Below are 17,137 nucleotides of genomic sequence, written 5' to 3'. Positions count from 1 at the left end.
ATGTTAGGAGCAAATGATTAAATAGAGTAACTGCTAGTTCACATTTCTGATTATCAATTTAAATATTTGCCCAAGACTTAGAATTTTTTTTTTTTTTTTTTTTTTTTTGCACTTGGTAAAGTGGCAAGATTTTGCTGAGAAAAATATATGATTTGATGATTTACTCTTCAAAAATAGGTCCTAGATTATGACTGGACTGAAAAGGTAAGTTCATAAGTTATGTAAAACCTGACATTATTCCCATTAGAATAGTAAAGAATGCTGACAGATTTTTATATTTCAGGATTGGCTGTATCATTGAAGTTCTGGCATGAGAGTCCAGGGACCTGCTAGACTGACAGAGGTGCTTTTAGAGAGATGTTCACATCCAGGATGTAGCTGTACTGTATGGATGCTCAGAGCAGAAACAGAGTGGGATTGCAGTGGTGCATATGCTGCACTCCAAAACAAATCCCACGCAGACATGAGATGTAGGGCAGCTGTGTGGGTCCATTAATGTATTTCCACCCAACTGTGAAGACCGAATCTGTTAATGTCACCCCTGATTAATTTTATACATGAAAAATAAATAGCACAGGTACTGAAATAAACCTTATTTAACCACTAAGTACACTTCAACCATCATTCTCAAAATGTAATTGTACCAAATTTGGTTTGCATTGCCATGGCAAATACAAGGCATGTGGAGTACCCAGTAGTAACTTTCATCCCTTACACTGTTCCCTGAGAATGTTTACAGAAGTAAAAGGATGAAGCATCAGCACTGAAAATGAAAGGCTATGTGAAATAGAAAATGATGTTCTTGAAGATCTGTCAAAGACATGAAAGGGTATAATCAGGAGCTGGTAATAGATTATGCAACACTTCTATCAAGAGTCAAAAGAAAAAAAAAATACAATAAGAAAGCTCATGTAGCTTGAGAAATACAGTGTGATGGCTGCACGTTGAAGAAGAAGAAGGTCTCTGACATCAGAAGTCTCACAAGCTTTGGACTCTCTTGGGCCTGCTACCTGAGACCTGCCTCTTCCTCCTGGACTTACCCATCTCTGCTTGCTGCCTAAGGCTGTCCGCTCTGCTGCTGCTCTCCCCTGTGCTTTTGTCTCGGACCATCAGGACGGCGTGGAACGGGACGCTGCTGGATCCTGGTGGTGACTGTCCTTGCTTTAACTAATTCTTGCTTCTTTCCTATCCTTTCTAGCACCCGCTTTCCCTTCCCCATCACCCTAATTCATAATAGTCTCCGGGCTCCCCTTTCCCATCTCCCTGATTGATAAGACTTGTAATAAAATGGTTAGACTAACATTTGAACCGTTGTTTCTTAATCTCACGCTGGGTATACATGTATCAAAGAACCTCCTCTCCCTCCTATAAATTGGAGCGATACAGCAGAGTAGTAAACACTCTGTGCTTTTTTAAAACTTTCTTTCAAATCCATACTCTAATTATGAAAATGGAAAAGGCAATAAACCTGCAGCACTGCAACAGGGGAGATACATTTTCTATTACAGATTTAACTGTTTCAGGGAATGGAGCTTCCTTCTTCTTTAACAGAGAAATCCATACTATGCCTTCATGATCTCATTGAAGGTTTATTTCTTCTATTACATGGTTTTAGAAAGGAAGTATAGGGTAATAAATCTTTGAAATCAAATCTTGACCTTAACAAACAACTCACTTTGCAATGCAAAGGCGATCACTCAGACACTAAAGCTCTGTATGCCATTAACAGAAGTGTTTTTATAATATTGATCTATTCACACGTGCTAGAATATTCCACTTGTTATTGATTTTGAAAAGTTTTGAATATGTCTGTAAATATGGGTGGTAGTAGTAGTATCTGTGATTAAGGATTTTGTTACTTACTTTGTGGAAACTTTGGTGGGTTGTCATTGACATCTGTAAGTGTAATTGTCACTTTGGTTGTCCCTGAGAGGCCTCCCATGTGTCCTCCCATATCTTTTGCTTGTATTACAACATGATACTCTTCCTTAGCTTCTCTGTCCATATTTGGAAGGGCAGTTCGGATAATTCCTACAAATACAAAGAAAATATGTCACATACATACAAATTTTCATATTAACATCATGAATAATTGGACACTGCATTTTTTAACATGCATTAAAATGCAGCAATATATGCAGCAATGTTGCAGATTCTCTTTTCCCTATATTGCACATCATACTATGCAAGCAAACTAGTCCAAATGTTTTAAATAGTTGAGCACAGAACTACCCTGAAGAATTACAGTTCAGCACAGAAATTTTTTTTCTTTCCATCATACTATATCATATCACAAAAGACAGAAACATTTTTCTAGTGCAGTGTACACAGAAGCTCTACCAATTGACAGGGGACCAACCTGTAAAACTGCTTAACTAACATCAAGAGAGAATGAAAGATGCTTTGCTCAAATACATCAGTAGATATAGCCACTGTACTCCTTGATCAATGTATCTCATTCATTTTAATGTATTCCAGTTATGAAGTCCTACTCAAATAAACTGGTCAATAGTACCTGTTTGAGCTTCCACTGAGAAGTACGGCTGACCTTCAAGAATACTGTAAACCAATTTGGCACTGTTCCCATATGTAGGATCATCAGCATCTGAAGCTGTTACCTGAATAACAGATGTACCTAAAAATGGAAGGGAAAGACAGAAGAAATACAAACAGAAGCAAATGTATCCGTAAAAACCATGCAGAGGTACTTGCAGTCATGGGGCATGGCTAGTTCTTTTTACTAGGTTTGATAGATGAAAAAAATTACTTAGCAATTTATACATAACAGAATATACTTCTACAACCTTTTTTACAAACTGTGTTGTAGATTCTTATTCTAACCAGTGAAGATATAAAAGTCAAACTCAGCGGTCACTCTGTACCATTATGTTTCTTTTCTTCAGTAGTTTATACCACTATATTCCTTTTTTCATTACACAGTCAAACAAAAGAGTTTTCTTCTTACATTTTTCCCAATAAGTTTCTGAGAAATTATTCTGTAGAAATCTCTGTGATAGACAGAAGCTCAAACAGGAGATGAAAACTGAATAGATAGAGTGGCAATAACTCATTCAGTTCAGCTAAAGGAATGATCTTTATGTTTACCCCAGAGATTTCACTCTCCATAAATTCTAGGGGACCTTCACGTTCCTTCCTAGCGGGAAACAGCTGTTTTCTAGGAGCAATCTGGAGACACTTCAGCCATGATAGTACCTGCACAAGGTTTGATTTGGTCAGCAAATTAGATAAAGGGAATGAATCTCTAACTTAGCATGAAGTAAAATTTACCACCCAAACTTCTAGAGCAATTAGATCAAGCCAAGAGGTACTGACAAGGCAATATCCATCATAAGACCAGGAACTTAGGTACATTTATGAGTACTTACCCACATTTGATCTCTCTGGCACATTGGCATGGTAGTTTTCATGAAGGAATTCAGGGGGGTTGTCATTGATATCTTGGACTTTAACAATGAATTCAGAGGGTGGTTCCAAAGGTCTGTTAGTGTTCCTGTCTACAGCTTGTGCCGTGAGAGTGTACTGAGCTCTCTCTTCTCGGTCCAGTGTCTTTGTTGCATGGATGTTCCCTGATTTGTCATCAATAACAAAAATGATTCCCGCTCCTTCACCTGAGAGAATGTATTTAATGTTTCCATCTCCAGAATCAATATCTGAATGGAGCTACAAAATGAGAAGCAGATAGGCAGACCTTAACAAGATGGCATACATTTCACTAATGTGTTCACAAAACAAAAAATAAATCTTGAAATTACTATAATTTCACAGTTTTCAAAAATCTTGCTGTACATCAGGCAGTAATCCATGTGAGCCCATGCTGTGAGCACATCTGTGCTGTGCTCAATGCTACCTGTGCAGTTGCATGCTAGTACACATAGGGTGCAAGTGAGACTCAAGCTTTGAGATTTAAGGATGAAAATACACAAGAAGGTAGTTATAAAAGGCTTTTGATTCAAATGAAGTTGGAAGGAAGAGCCATTTTTTACAAAAAATTTGTACCTTCCATACGAATCATATTCTACAAGATGGAGCACTATGTTGTATGAAAACTGAAGTGACAGATGGAATGTAATAAATGAGACAACCATTGATTATCAACTAGTTTTTAATTGCAACTTCTATATTACAAACTAAATAACATCAGTAGCAAATCCTTGCTGAACTATATTACTTTCACAACAATTGCACATTTTGGTTTGATGAATGAGGGAAATATTGAGCCAAACTATGTATTTAATCTTCTATGTTTACATCTACAAATTGTGCACTTGTAAAAGTTTTAAAAATCAGAATAGCTAGAACAGTACTTGATGTCACTGCTCCAATTCTCCTCTCTTTGTGTTGGTGTTAAGTCAGCACAGCCCAGCTGACTCATTATAAACTGCTAAATATGCTGTTTTATTTATATATATATATATATAGACACACACATACACATATATATATATATATATATATATATACAGGTCCTGCTTGACCAACCTGATCTCCTTCTATGATCTAGTGACCCGCCTGGTGGATGAGGGAAAGGCTGTTGATGTAGTCTACCTAGACTTCAGCAAGGCCTTTGACACTGTCTCCCACAGTATTCTCCTGCAGAAGCTGGCAGCCCGTGGCTTGGACAGGTACACTCTTGGCTGGGTAAGGAACTGGCTGGAGGGTCGAGCCCAGAGAGTGGTGGTCAATGGAGCTAAATCCAGCTGGCGACCGGTCACGAGTGGTGTTCCCCAGGGGTCGGTGCTGGGGCCTGTCCTTTTCAATATTTTTATTGATGACCTGGATGAGGGCATTGAGTGCACCCTCAGTAAGTTTGCAGATGACACCAAGTTGGCTGGAAGTGTCGATCTGCCTGGGGGTAGCGAGGCCCTACAGAGAGATCTGGACAGGCTGGAGAGCTGGGCTGAAGCCAATGGGATGAGGTTTAATAAGACCAAATGCCGGGTTCTACACTTTGGCCACAGCAACCCCAAGCAACGCTACAGGCTTGGGGTGGAATGGCTTGAAGACTGTGTAGAGGAAATGGACCTGGGGGTGTTGGTTGACGCTCGGCTAAACATGAGCCAGCAGTGTGCCCGGGTGGCCAAGAAGGCCAATGGCATTCTGGCTTGTATCAGAAGCAGTGTGACCAGCAGGAGTAGGGAAGTAATTGTTCCCCTGTACTCAGCTCTGGTGAGGCCGCACCTTGAGTATTGTGTCCAGTTCTGGGCCCCTCACTGCAAGAAAGACATTGAGGCCCTGGAGCGTGTTCAAAGAAGGGCAACAAAGCTGGTGAGGGGTCTGGAGCACAGGCCTTATGAGGAGCGGCTGAGGGAGCTGGGATTGTTCAGTCTGGAGAAGAGGAGGCTCAGGGGAGACCTTATTGCTCTCTATAACTACCTGAAGGGAGGTTGTAACGAGCTGGGGGTCGGCCTCTTCTCTCGTGTAACTGGTGATAGGACTAGAGGGAATGGTTTCAAGCTTCGCCAGGGAAGATTCAGGCTGGATATTAGGAAATACTACTTCTCTGAAAGGGTGGTCAGGCACTGGAATGGGCTGCCCAGGGAGGTGGTGGAGTCACCGACCCTGGAGGTGTTCAAAGAACGTTTGGATGTTGTGTTGAGGGATATGGTTTAATGAGAACCATTGGTGACAGGTGGATGGTTGGACTGGATGATCTTATAGGTCTTTTCCAACCTTAGTGATTCTGTGATTCTGTGATTCTGTGATACACATGGTCAGCTACTGTTAGATGGTAACAGAATAGAAGATCTGTCCAGGGTGTGTTTAAATACACAGGTACACAGAGATTTATATATCTCCCTTTAAACATACCCCTCACATATTTAATTTTACTGATCACTTGAATACGAAAGGATGAAAGGAGAGCAGAGTATATTCTTCTGAGCTGCTGGGATAGACATTATGGTTTTAATCATTATTTTTAAAGATTTGAGAATGATACCAGATATTCTTAGCACATACCGTTGTTCAAGTGATTGCTATGGTCTTAAATGACAGCTATATGCCTTCATTCAGAGATTGCTGAGCTCAATGGAAAAACTTGTCTTAAATTAGGTAGCTTTTGATTAGCTCCTTAATTGAGTTACAATAATGTGATTAATTTTGGGTAAAGAAGTAGTTGCTGAAGAAGGAGCTAATACAACAGAACAGCCAATGGCAAGAAAGAAAAGCAACTCACAAAGGTATTAGTAGTAACTAATAATTGATGAATGAAAAACAACTTACCCTTCCCACTAGTACAGGATCTGGTCCTGTGTACTCTTCTATAACAAAGAACTGGTTCCACACCCAGCCTCTTTTTGAACGATGCAGAACTTGTCCTTCTTTTCCTTTTTCATGGTGACCATGAAGCGACGGCCGTACGTGGTTTAGTTTTTCTGTAGTTACGGCATGGCTGTAATAGAGCATGCCCAGGCAGATAAGAGCGGCATGTAAACAATTGTCCTCCTTCATTTTTGGTTATTTTGTAGGCACAGGAGTATCCAAGAATATACCCCTTCCACCTTGGAAGTTAACAAGTTTCGGGCCACTGAAAAGGTTCAGATAAAATGTTCTGCACACACGTTGCCACCACACCTGGAATGCATCACTTTAATGCGCTGCAGCTTCCCAGCTTAATTCCTGAAAGAAAGCAAAATGAAGAAAAACGTCAGTTCTTTTATGTCTTTGAGGTGTAACAACTTCTTTACTAAGCAAAACAGATTTAGGGATAACTTGGAAGATCTCAATGTAATTAGAATAAAATATAATAATAATTATATTGAAATAATGACTTATATTAATATTTATTGAATTATTAATATTAATGAAATATTAAGTAACGTGCGTAGTTGGTAACTGCAACCTTATAAAACGTCCTGAGTTGCTGGTTATGGCACTCATTTGGAATCTGAAAGACAGAGAATCATATTCTTTCATGATCCTTCCAAAAAGGCTTAGCCTAAGATGCAAGAAGACTGTAGAAATACCTAATTTATATCTAAGCCTTCTTAGGAGCTTAGATATAAGCTTCAGATATAAGCCGTTAAGCTGTAGATTTAGATATAAGACAGATACCAAGATACTTGCTTATCAAGAACGGAATATTTCTGCATGTGCCTAGAAAAAGACCTTGTGATGACCAGCAAATTCTCATGCCAAAAATAACTACCTATGTGTTTCAAGACAGAACTAGGAGCACCTATGTTTTGGATGTGGGTCCCTGGAGCCACATCTGAAGATCGAGTCACCAAAGCTGAGAACAGCATTAACTGTCAATTCTTCTGTCTTTGTTCTTTGTTCTGGTAATGATAAATGCCTTTCATAATATAGCGACTGATGTGGTTATTTACTTCTGCTTTCCCTGTGATTTTAATTACCAGAATTACTTTGATTTTTTACTTTCTAATAATTTTTAAAGCACAAGGTCAGAATGAATATTTTAAGCAGAAATTGCATAATAATATAGAGAAACCTCGTCTAAGGTCTACACCTCCATCAGCAAACAATCCATCTTAAAGGCTGCTTTGACTTACCAGTGGGTTTTCCAACATATTTTCTTTCAATCCTTACAAAGCAGCCAATTTTTACTAGGTCACTATAATGTTTTGTTTCAGCTTTCAGTGTAAGTCACTTTATTCTGCTGCAAGATACTGTAAAACACTGAATATTATATTCATACAGGCATATGTATAAATATATGCTACCATCTTCTTCAAAACAGAATCATTTTTCATGAGAAATAAAAAGAGATGGTATTTGCAGCAAAGGAAATGTGAATATAGGGAAAAGCTTCAACCTGTATCACAACTTATAACTCCAGCAACAAATAAACATCTCTCTAGTAATCAACCCACTCATCTTGGGAAACATTTCAAATTCTGAGCAGTCATGTCCTCCCATACACATCCCTTGGCAAACACCCAGCGCTGGGAAATAGTTTTATAAATAAGGAATTCATAAGTAAGGAATTAAATAGTTGTTTTTTATGTCCTCAAAAAAAGTTGCTTTTTGTTTTTACTTTATCAGAAATTGATATAATCTCAATTACAACGCCGTAATGACACCAGCATGGTGAATTAAATGGAAGTCACAAATTTCAATGTGAATATAATCTGGCACTAAGGGAGGAGTTTCTCCAATTTTCTTTCTTAAGCATATTTATTAAGGACAGCATTTGGTGTATGCATTTCATTTGTCACTATTGCTTCATGACACCACATTATAGATGACTCATAGCAGCATGAGAGAGAGGAGAAAGAAAGGAGAAAGAAAACAATCTCTATTATTTTGGTCAGAAACATGATTTTAAAATTCAGTTACTGTGATACAGCATGTGTCTGCAAACTGTAGAACATTAGGCAGGCCTGTACTTTTAGAGTTTATTTTGTATCTCTACTTTGTTAAGAGATAAAAATAAAATAGGACGTAAAGTACTTGAAAACTAACCTGTTTTAGAAGTGGCTTGAGTATGAGAAGCCTTTCAATACTAATTATTATAGTAGCTTTTTATCGTAGTCAATTCTAAAAGGAAAGAACTTTTCTTTCTTCCCAGTTTTGCAAAGAAAAAAGCAAAAAACAAACTGAATCTCCTATTATGTTGTTTCAAAAGGAATTTGCTATGGAGTATCCTTTCAGCCAAGCAGCCATCAATGCCATGCCCAGCACACCTACCTGTAGTGGACAAGTATGCTTACTGCAGGGAGCTAGCATGGTACTTGTAATGCAGCAGCTATGAGTGCTTGTGCTCCTGGGCTGTTAAACAGGGCCTAGATGCTCCAAACAGAAGTGAGGTAGGAAGGCACGCCTAGACAGCTGTGCATTCCATAACCCGCTGCTATGAAATGCTAAGTAAACTCCTCACATTAATAGACTTTGGAAGCGTTTGAAAATTAAACACTCTCATAATTATTCTTCATTAACATTTCATCATGATCTCAACAATGAAAATAAGTAAACGTATGTGGCCATTATTCCCAAACTTCTCAGTACCGTTATGTAAATCAGTAAGCACTTTATAAAGATGCTTAACAATAATGGAAGAGTCAAGCTGACACATATCCTGCTTATTATCAGCTGTTCAAATATGAAGTATTGGAAACAAAACATTAATCACACATCCATGCTTAATTTACTAATGCGGATTTAAAACAAAGATTGCTTGCTACCTTTTGTTTTTATCCTCTGCTTATATATACAGAAAGGGCACAATAAGGTTTTGTGTCTTCAGATTCTATCTGAACAGTATCTGGGCAAAAAAAATAAAAATCACTATGTTTGTTTATGGCAATTGCTTCTGTTTTGAGTTACACTGGGAAAGTGTTCCATGCTAGAAATACCAGCTGAGCTCCAGGGGAAGTGCTCTGCTGCAGAGAGGCTGCAATGACAGCACGAGCTGCAGGCTGGACGGCCTTCTGGCTGCTCTCCTTCTCCCTGCCTGAAGGTAGTCTGTCTGTTCACTTACACAGAGGTCGTCACTGCAGTAAGGCCCATGTCTCCTATCATCATCAGAGAAGTTAAGAAAATAAAACTGCAGAGCTCCACTGCAGCCTGTAGAACTATTTAATTCCAAACAGCCTCAGCCTGGCTTTCTGCAGAGTGCTTTCTTCCTAAAAGGTAAGGAACACAAGATGCTCTTAAACTATAGTTTAAATAAACTAAACTGCATTAAAAGTGAAGACAAGAAAGAAGTATTTTTTCTTTCTCTCTCTTTTTTTTTTTTTTTTCTTCACCAAAACAACTCAAGGCCTTTCAAATATTTTAATGTAACTCAGCTGCTGAGCACTAATAGTCTCCAATTTCTTCAAGCAGAAAATAAAGAAAATCAGCTAAACAATTTACAAAGCATTTCCTTTTCTCCCGTTGACTCCACTGAGGGACAAATACCTCATCACCAGTTAAGCATGGAACACAGACCTGAGGCTGCAGTGCTGCTCTGCTCAGTGTCCACACATTCTCTCTAGGCAGCGCTTCTATTCAGACACTGCACAACCTTACACATAGAGTGACCTGTCAGAACAATTTACTGTGAATGTCTCTTGTCTTTTTTGAAGTTATGATCTGAGAGAGATCCTCAGTATTTCTGCTATTTCTGCATACAGATTATATTCCTCAGAGCTAGCAAGCTGAATCTCAGTAGGTATTTGACCAAATTGCAACAACCAGATTTTCTGTCATTGTTGTTCAGAATTGCACAACATGTAGTTTTGAAATCCTACATTTTCCATAGAAATCTGTAAAAATCCAACCCTGCTTCCTACTTCCTTAAAAGAAACAATGGATACCATATGTGAACTAAGATGCAGTTTTTCACAGCAGGCAGAATTTCTTTAACAGATTTTACTTACATACAGATTAGTGTTTGCAATTTTGGTACTGAATATTATGAGGGATAAAGGGAACACTAGCCAGCACACAAGATCAAATCACATCAGAAGCACGTGTGAACACAATGGGATCCCAAAATGCTACCCGTGTAGCTTGATGAGTCAAGGTATGCAGGAATGAGAAACGTTAAAACAGTATCTAGTCCACACCCTGAAGAACCTCATGCATAGTGTTTGCATGGAAATACAATAATTCTCCCTAAAAAGTTGGTAGAAGAAGCACTTTTAGCTATGAGGATAATATGTCTGTTTTTTATTTATAGTTGTTCATTAATTTTGGAAATGTAAAGTTAACAAGTTTCAATTTTATCGTAAGGAGGGAGATTCAGATTTCGTATAAGGAAGAAGGTTTTTACTATAAGGGTGGTGAGGCACAGGCACAAGTTGCCCAGAGAGGTGGTGGAAGCCTCATCCTTGGGGACATTCAAGGTCAGACTGAACCAGGCTCTGAGCACTTGATGGAGCTGTGGGTGTCCCTGTTCACTGCAGAGGAGCTGAATCAGATGGCTTTTAAAGGCTTCTTCCAACTCAATTGGTTCAGTGATTCTCTGCAAGAGAAGTCTGTTCTTCTGACACTAGAAAATACAATCCATCATTACTCTGAATGGAAATGAGCTATTCAACTAATTAAGGATTCATCCATCATAAGTCTGAAAAATAATAAAACAATATACACAGACTATGGCGCAGAGGAGAGCCAGAGCATTGTCTGCTCCCCAGGGCAGCAACTCCAGCATCCTTCTCGTCCTCACACTGTGACCACAGAATTCAGGGACTCAAATGCAGCACGGCACCGTGGAGAAGTGGTGGTAGCTCTAAGGTTAATCTGAAAAGTCAGTCTGCTCTACAAAACTTCACACACAAAAATTTGAATGACTGTTTATAGATGACTAATAGACAAAAATAAGGAGCCAGCAATGAGTAGTTTAATGACAAGATCAGTTGCGGAAGTGAAGTCTAGCCAATTTTAATTTTTTTTCTTTATATTTATAGCTAAAATAATCCCAAACATTCATGCTGACTTCCTGTGCGCTATTAAGTGACCATATGCCAAATTATAATAGACTAAACAATTTTTTCTGATTTGTCTAGGCTGTAACTTCTGGATGATACATTAAAATATCAATTGTTCTTGGGACTACACTTGGCAGAAAGCAGACAAGAGCGCAGTGAAGCAATATAATAATGGATGATTATGTTCTGAAATGTTTTGCAAGAGTTTCAAGTAAATAGAGCAAACTCCCAGTCCAAATGAGATTTTAACTGTAATTAGAATTAGCTGAAAAGTTGAACGATTCATTTTAAAATAATTTTATCGTCCGATGAAGAAATTAATAGTTTTTTATTGACAGAATAAATATTGGATCCTCTTAGTTCTGTAGCTCTCAGAATGCCTGAGATCTGGACAGAAGGATGGAGCACAGCCGGCTGATCCGCCGCTGCCCACAGCACTGAGGGAGCTGGAGGGACCTGCTACACCTCCGTGTAGCCAGCTGTAGCAAAGCCAGCAAGAGCCTGGACATTTATCTCTGTTTGGGACAGAGCTTTCTGAGCAGGCTTGGGACTCACAGTCCATGGGTTCACTGAAATGGTTAGCTCTTTCTTCCTTAAATGTGGAACTCAGGGTTACAAAATGAGCAGCTCCATGGAAAGAAGGTGGGAAGAAGATTTCCAGATCAAATAATCAGTCGAGTCCCACTGAGCCCACACTGGTTAATCTTTAGGGCATAGCATGATTTAACTACTTTAGGAGTTTTTAATAAAACACATGAATCGAGGGAAGAACTAGTTCTGTTTGCCAGCAAATATCTGTCTCATATTCACATGCTCTGCTGAATGTACACTGACTGGTATGTGTAGCAGAGTGAATACACAAATACAGAATTTCAATATGCCATGTATTTTCACACCCTTGTAGACTGCTGCATTCCAATATCTGATCTAAATAATTTCAAGAAATTCAAACAATTAATATGAAAATATTTTTGAGTGAAGCCAATTCTTGATGGAGAAAGCTATCTCACGAGTCTCATACATCTTAACAGCCTAATATTTGGTTTCAGTTTATTTTTTTTTTCCCCATTTAACAACTAAAGAGAACTTTGTTTCTCTCCTTGACTCCCTTCAAGAAAATGGTACACAGAGGTGTAACATTAGTCCAGTCTCTTTTGATTATGAAACAAGATAAAATACTGAGAATCAATAACCTCCTCATTTAACTTAATCCTATCAATTACTTTTTGATTTTAAGCTGAAACATATCATCAGACCAACTGCTGAATATTTCTTTTAGCTTAGACAGACTCACTGTAAAAAAATGTGGTAGAAAGAAGACATCATTTTATTTACTTGAAACAGTATAACGCAAAGTATCAGATCTCTACACAGCACACCTAGCCCACACAACACATATGGAAAAGCCACTTAGGAAAGCAAATCTTTTAGTCCTGAAAAATGCCAATCTCTTTCTGTGAGATCCTAGATACCCTGCATCTGGACAAGATTAGAATCAGGGTTATTGCAATTTTCCACTGGAACCAGAGTACGCCTGGTCTTTCCTCCCCAGAGCTACCTATACGATATGCAGAAAAGTGCAACACAAGCACATCAACATTTGCAAGGTCTGCTTTAAATGCAATGAGCTGATCCAGAGGATATGACAACATTAGCTGGGTTTTAAGTTTTAGCTGCACTACAGTAGCAGGATGGCTCTGAGTGCATAATTCCAGCTGGGAAATCATCCCATCAGAATATGGATATTTGCTTCCTCTTGTGAATCCCTTCTCCCCTGGCAGTCATGAGACATATAGCTCTATTCATATATCAAGAGTTCCTCCTCTAAGCACTGAAATCATTTTCCTTACTTATCACATAAAAAATTGGAAAATGAAAAATTAAAGGCCTCCTAACCCAGCAATCTGACTTCATGAATATGACTAATCCCATGAGATTAGTCATATATATAATTATCAATTAGGAGTCAAGCATTGAAAGTCAGTATCCAGTAGTCTAATGTAAAACGTTTTGTTTAAGAGACAAAAGCTCTGATCTCTGATACACTAAAAGATTTTCATGCTATGTATGTAAGTGGTAAATCTCATTTCTCCCAGTGTGTAATTCTAAAGCAGACCGCCAGCAACTGACTCCCTGTGAGCCCTGCTGAGGGACTGAATCTCTCTTTGTGTTGAAGTGTATTTCAGGTCTCACTGGAGCAAACAGCAAATAACCCTCATCTGAATGCAAAGTGATATAAAGTCTTTTGTGTCGTTCATGAAACACAACTGGTCTTATGAGGCAAAAGCAGTCCAGAAAGGGAAATTTTTCATCTTTAAAGGCATTTTGGAAAAAAAAAATCTACTAGTTATTCTGGAGAAAAATGGAAACCCCCGCACCTGCCCTGATCATATTCCACTGTCTTGCATAGGAGCATGATGCAGTTATAAAGGATTATCACCCAAGCTTGCAGTTTTGCAGAGATAGTCTTATACATAATTTTCTATATGGTCTGCAAACAGCCACATTTCCTCTATAGTAAGATTTGCATGTTCTAAATATATTAATAAAATCTTAACAGAACTGGTGATTTTCATCTTCAGCAATAAAAGGTACCTTAAAAATGCTAACTAAGCTTTGTAGAATCCTATTCTGAGTTCTGTAGAATTCTATGCAAAGGAATCTTAATCCTTTGCAATTTTAAATTATATTTTATAGCACTGTATTGGATTACTAAAATATTTAAAGCCAATAATCCCCAGCTGCTCCAAAAGAATAGTTTCTGAAATGTAGCCATATTTTTCTATAGCAGCTTTGAGACTCAGTATTAGGAAACCACAGACAAAGAACCACAAAATGATGGTTCTTTGAAAACAGAAATCATTTTGCAGGAAAGAGGAAGAAAAATAACTTCTTGATGATGCAATATATCCTTCAGTATCTACCTCTGCAATCATCATGGAAGGAAAGTATTTTCGGCAGACTTGATTTAATTTGTACTCATTCAAGAACAGTGAAATTGCCATTTGGTGTTCCTCATACAAAGCAGAAGAAAGTAGGAAGACAACTTAGTACATTATGAAGCGAATGACATAGAAATAAGACTGAGAAAGTGATATTAAAAGGTTTGGGAAATGAAAAATGGCTGAAAACAGAGTTTTACATTTACTTGCTGCCCTGGGGAGATCAACTTAAGATAAATGTGACAGAGACTGTCTGCTTTTAAGCATAAACTCTACAGGAAAACAACCAGTGTAAGAAAGGTAGTTATATTAAAGAACGTGGTGATTGATAGAGTCATTTGAAGCAATGACTGAGCTCTTGGTAGAGTTTATTTTAAATAGTAATTACATTCTTGTGCATCTCAGTCAAAATTCTCTTAATTTCCTGTACACCCAACACCCACTATAGCTGCAGTCTACGTCCATGCTAGTTTCAGTATAGTTCCCTATTTATGGAAGTGATTATAAAAGACACCTCAAGGAAGAAATAATGATACCTAACATCAACTTACTTCCAACTATTAATACTGTGCTCACACAGTAAGCCAACCCTGAATATTTATATTTCTCTAGGAACTTGCAAATAACGCCTGTGTTGTGACTACACCTTTTTGGTGCAGAACAAAAATAGGACAGACATTCAAGACTAAGGAATGATAACCAAGAAACTAGCAAAAACTAATGACTACAGGCAGGCCTATCCAGCAACCAAACCAAGCCAACACGAATCCCAACAAATGATTAATTTCTCTTCTGTTCTACAACCTCTTGCAGAATGGCTAACGATCTCCACACAGTCAGAAATCTAAACAGAATCTGTAGTGTTGTACTTACAGCTTTATTCTGAGGCAGCTTCAGCAGTGCTGTTGAAATGCCAGACTATCATAGCATGTTCTCTGGTCTTTATGTAGCAGAAGTCAATACTAAGGAACACGAAAGCTGCAGAACAGCATTCTCTACATTTCATAGTGCCAAAGCATTTTCATTATTCTGTTAAAAGTCCTGTTAAGTGGTGAAACCAACTACCCAAAGTGGGTACTGCACTGTTTTTGCATACTCCATACACACGTGGAAGCACATGCAGTACATAAACCTATGTATAGAAATAACTTAGAATTGAGTTTCCTGTATAATTTTAATTCTCTAGAATAACAAAATATTTTAAAAATTATTTTCCTTCAAATAAAAGTATTATAGCTTGTGCTAGAAATAAAACGTTTGAATGGGGAATACATTATTCTGCTGAATCTTTAATCAGTTTGTTCAGTGAAGAAAGCTTCCTTCTTGTAAAATGTTTTGCCACTTTGAATATAATTCTCCTAGACTACTTGATCCCCCTGCTCCCCTTCAATGTGATCTCCCTCAAGTAGGGAAGCTTCAGAGAAAAGATCACCACTTCAGAGGCACATGTAAACCACCTTGAAAAGACAGTAGTTTGCTTATGCCTAGCAAGCAGAGTGACTCTCATTTAGAGAGGCTCAAGTAATTAGATTCTCTGTAACTCTTATCTTTATAAAACTTGACAAGTTAGCGAATTACCTGGAGTCTCTTTCATTTTCAAATACATTTGATAAAGAAAGAAATGTGAGAGCTAAATTTCTAATCAAATTTTCTTTCTTAGCTTTCTTGGAAGGAAGGGTTCACATCCTTTAGCCAGGCACACATGTAAGGTTCTCTCTGATCGTCTGCTGAACTGTTCCAGTTTAAATTTCTTCCATAAAGAGCCAATTTGAGATATTTTGAACGAACAACTGAATTAATACTTTTTTTTTTTTTAATAGACAGGGATTGTGAAGAGACTATTCTGAGCATGGGGCAATAACAACGGCATATTCAAACTCATTCCTAATGCAGTGTCAGTAGCTCTATTAAAAGAGACCATCACTGTTTAGGTACCAAATGAGACACTAAAGCAGAAAGAATCCAAGTGCAAATTTAGCCAATTATTTTAAATCCATTAAATCACAAGATTATAATTCAAACAAAATTTTCATGAGTATTTTCTGAGATGTCTTGTTGTATGTAGTCAGTATAGAATATTTCTATTTTAAAACAGCACACACAAGGAAGCAAAATAATACCTGCATTAGGTACAACTTTCCCTTTGGCTCCCTGTGCATCTCAATCGGCTCTCAGCATAAATCAAAGGAACCATTAGTACTTTCAGTGCTCCAAGTGACACAATCCAGTGTTGTAAGGACTAAAACATAATTCCTGGTATTATTAAGAAAAAAAAAAGGCAATAAGGTGCTAAGGTGCACCAGGTTAGAAGCTAAGCATATAAATAACTCAAAATAAGACAGGCTTGCTAGCTTGCAATTAAAATTTGTTTTTCATGCAGGTGATATATTTGCAAAAAAATGGCAAATGATTCAGTACGTTCAGCATGAACATAATTTGTTCTATGTCAAAGCAGTTCAATTGTATATTTCTAACTGATCATATGAAACACAAATACATCCCAGAGATTGTGGAATGGAATTATTTGTAACCTATAATTACAGATGATTCTGACAAAACATTTCTATGGTTTTGAATAAATACCACTAACAAGAGGTGTTTAACAGCAGCTCACTGTAGCTGGGGCCTGTGATATAACGCATAAGAGGCACACGTCAACTACCTCAAACCTACTGTTGTTCTTGTGTGAAAAGCCTGGTTTCAGAAACTGATTTTCCTCAGAAAGCTGGCTGTGGGAAACTGGCAAAAATGAGCACTTTTTTCATTAGATTTGTGTTATTCATAGCTGAGACAATGAGT

The 17,137-nt window shown here is 37.9% G+C and overlaps 1 protein-coding gene across 10 annotated transcripts in view; it reads right to left on the bottom strand.

Annotated features, from left to right (window-relative positions):
- The window catches only part of CDH11 (cadherin 11), a 742,884-nt gene that overhangs the window by 13,632 nt on the left and 712,115 nt on the right, over positions 1–17,137 (bottom strand). For 9 of the 10 annotated variants that reach the window (XM_090149361.1, XM_090149369.1, XM_090149368.1 and 6 more), the window contains 4 exons: positions 6,244–6,639; positions 3,387–3,681; positions 2,516–2,635; positions 1,864–2,031 (listed from right to left, as the gene is read on the bottom strand). In XM_090149361.1, coding sequence (XP_090005487.1) covers positions 1,864–2,031; positions 2,516–2,635; positions 3,387–3,681; positions 6,244–6,471 — 811 coding nt within the window. In that variant the 5' untranslated portion in view covers positions 6,472–6,639. Of the gene's footprint in view, positions 1–1,863; positions 2,032–2,515; positions 2,636–3,386; positions 3,682–6,243; positions 6,640–16,458; positions 16,592–17,137 lie in introns of all 10 variants that reach the window. The other variant, XM_090149366.1, reaches the window with a different exon arrangement.

This window comes from Phasianus colchicus, chromosome 13 (genome assembly GCF_987193195.1).
Source record: "Phasianus colchicus chromosome 13, bPhaCol1.hap1.1, whole genome shotgun sequence".
In the NCBI taxonomy this organism is placed as follows: domain Eukaryota; kingdom Metazoa; phylum Chordata; class Aves; order Galliformes; family Phasianidae; genus Phasianus; species Phasianus colchicus.
This window is presented reverse-complemented; position numbering and strand designations above follow the sequence as displayed.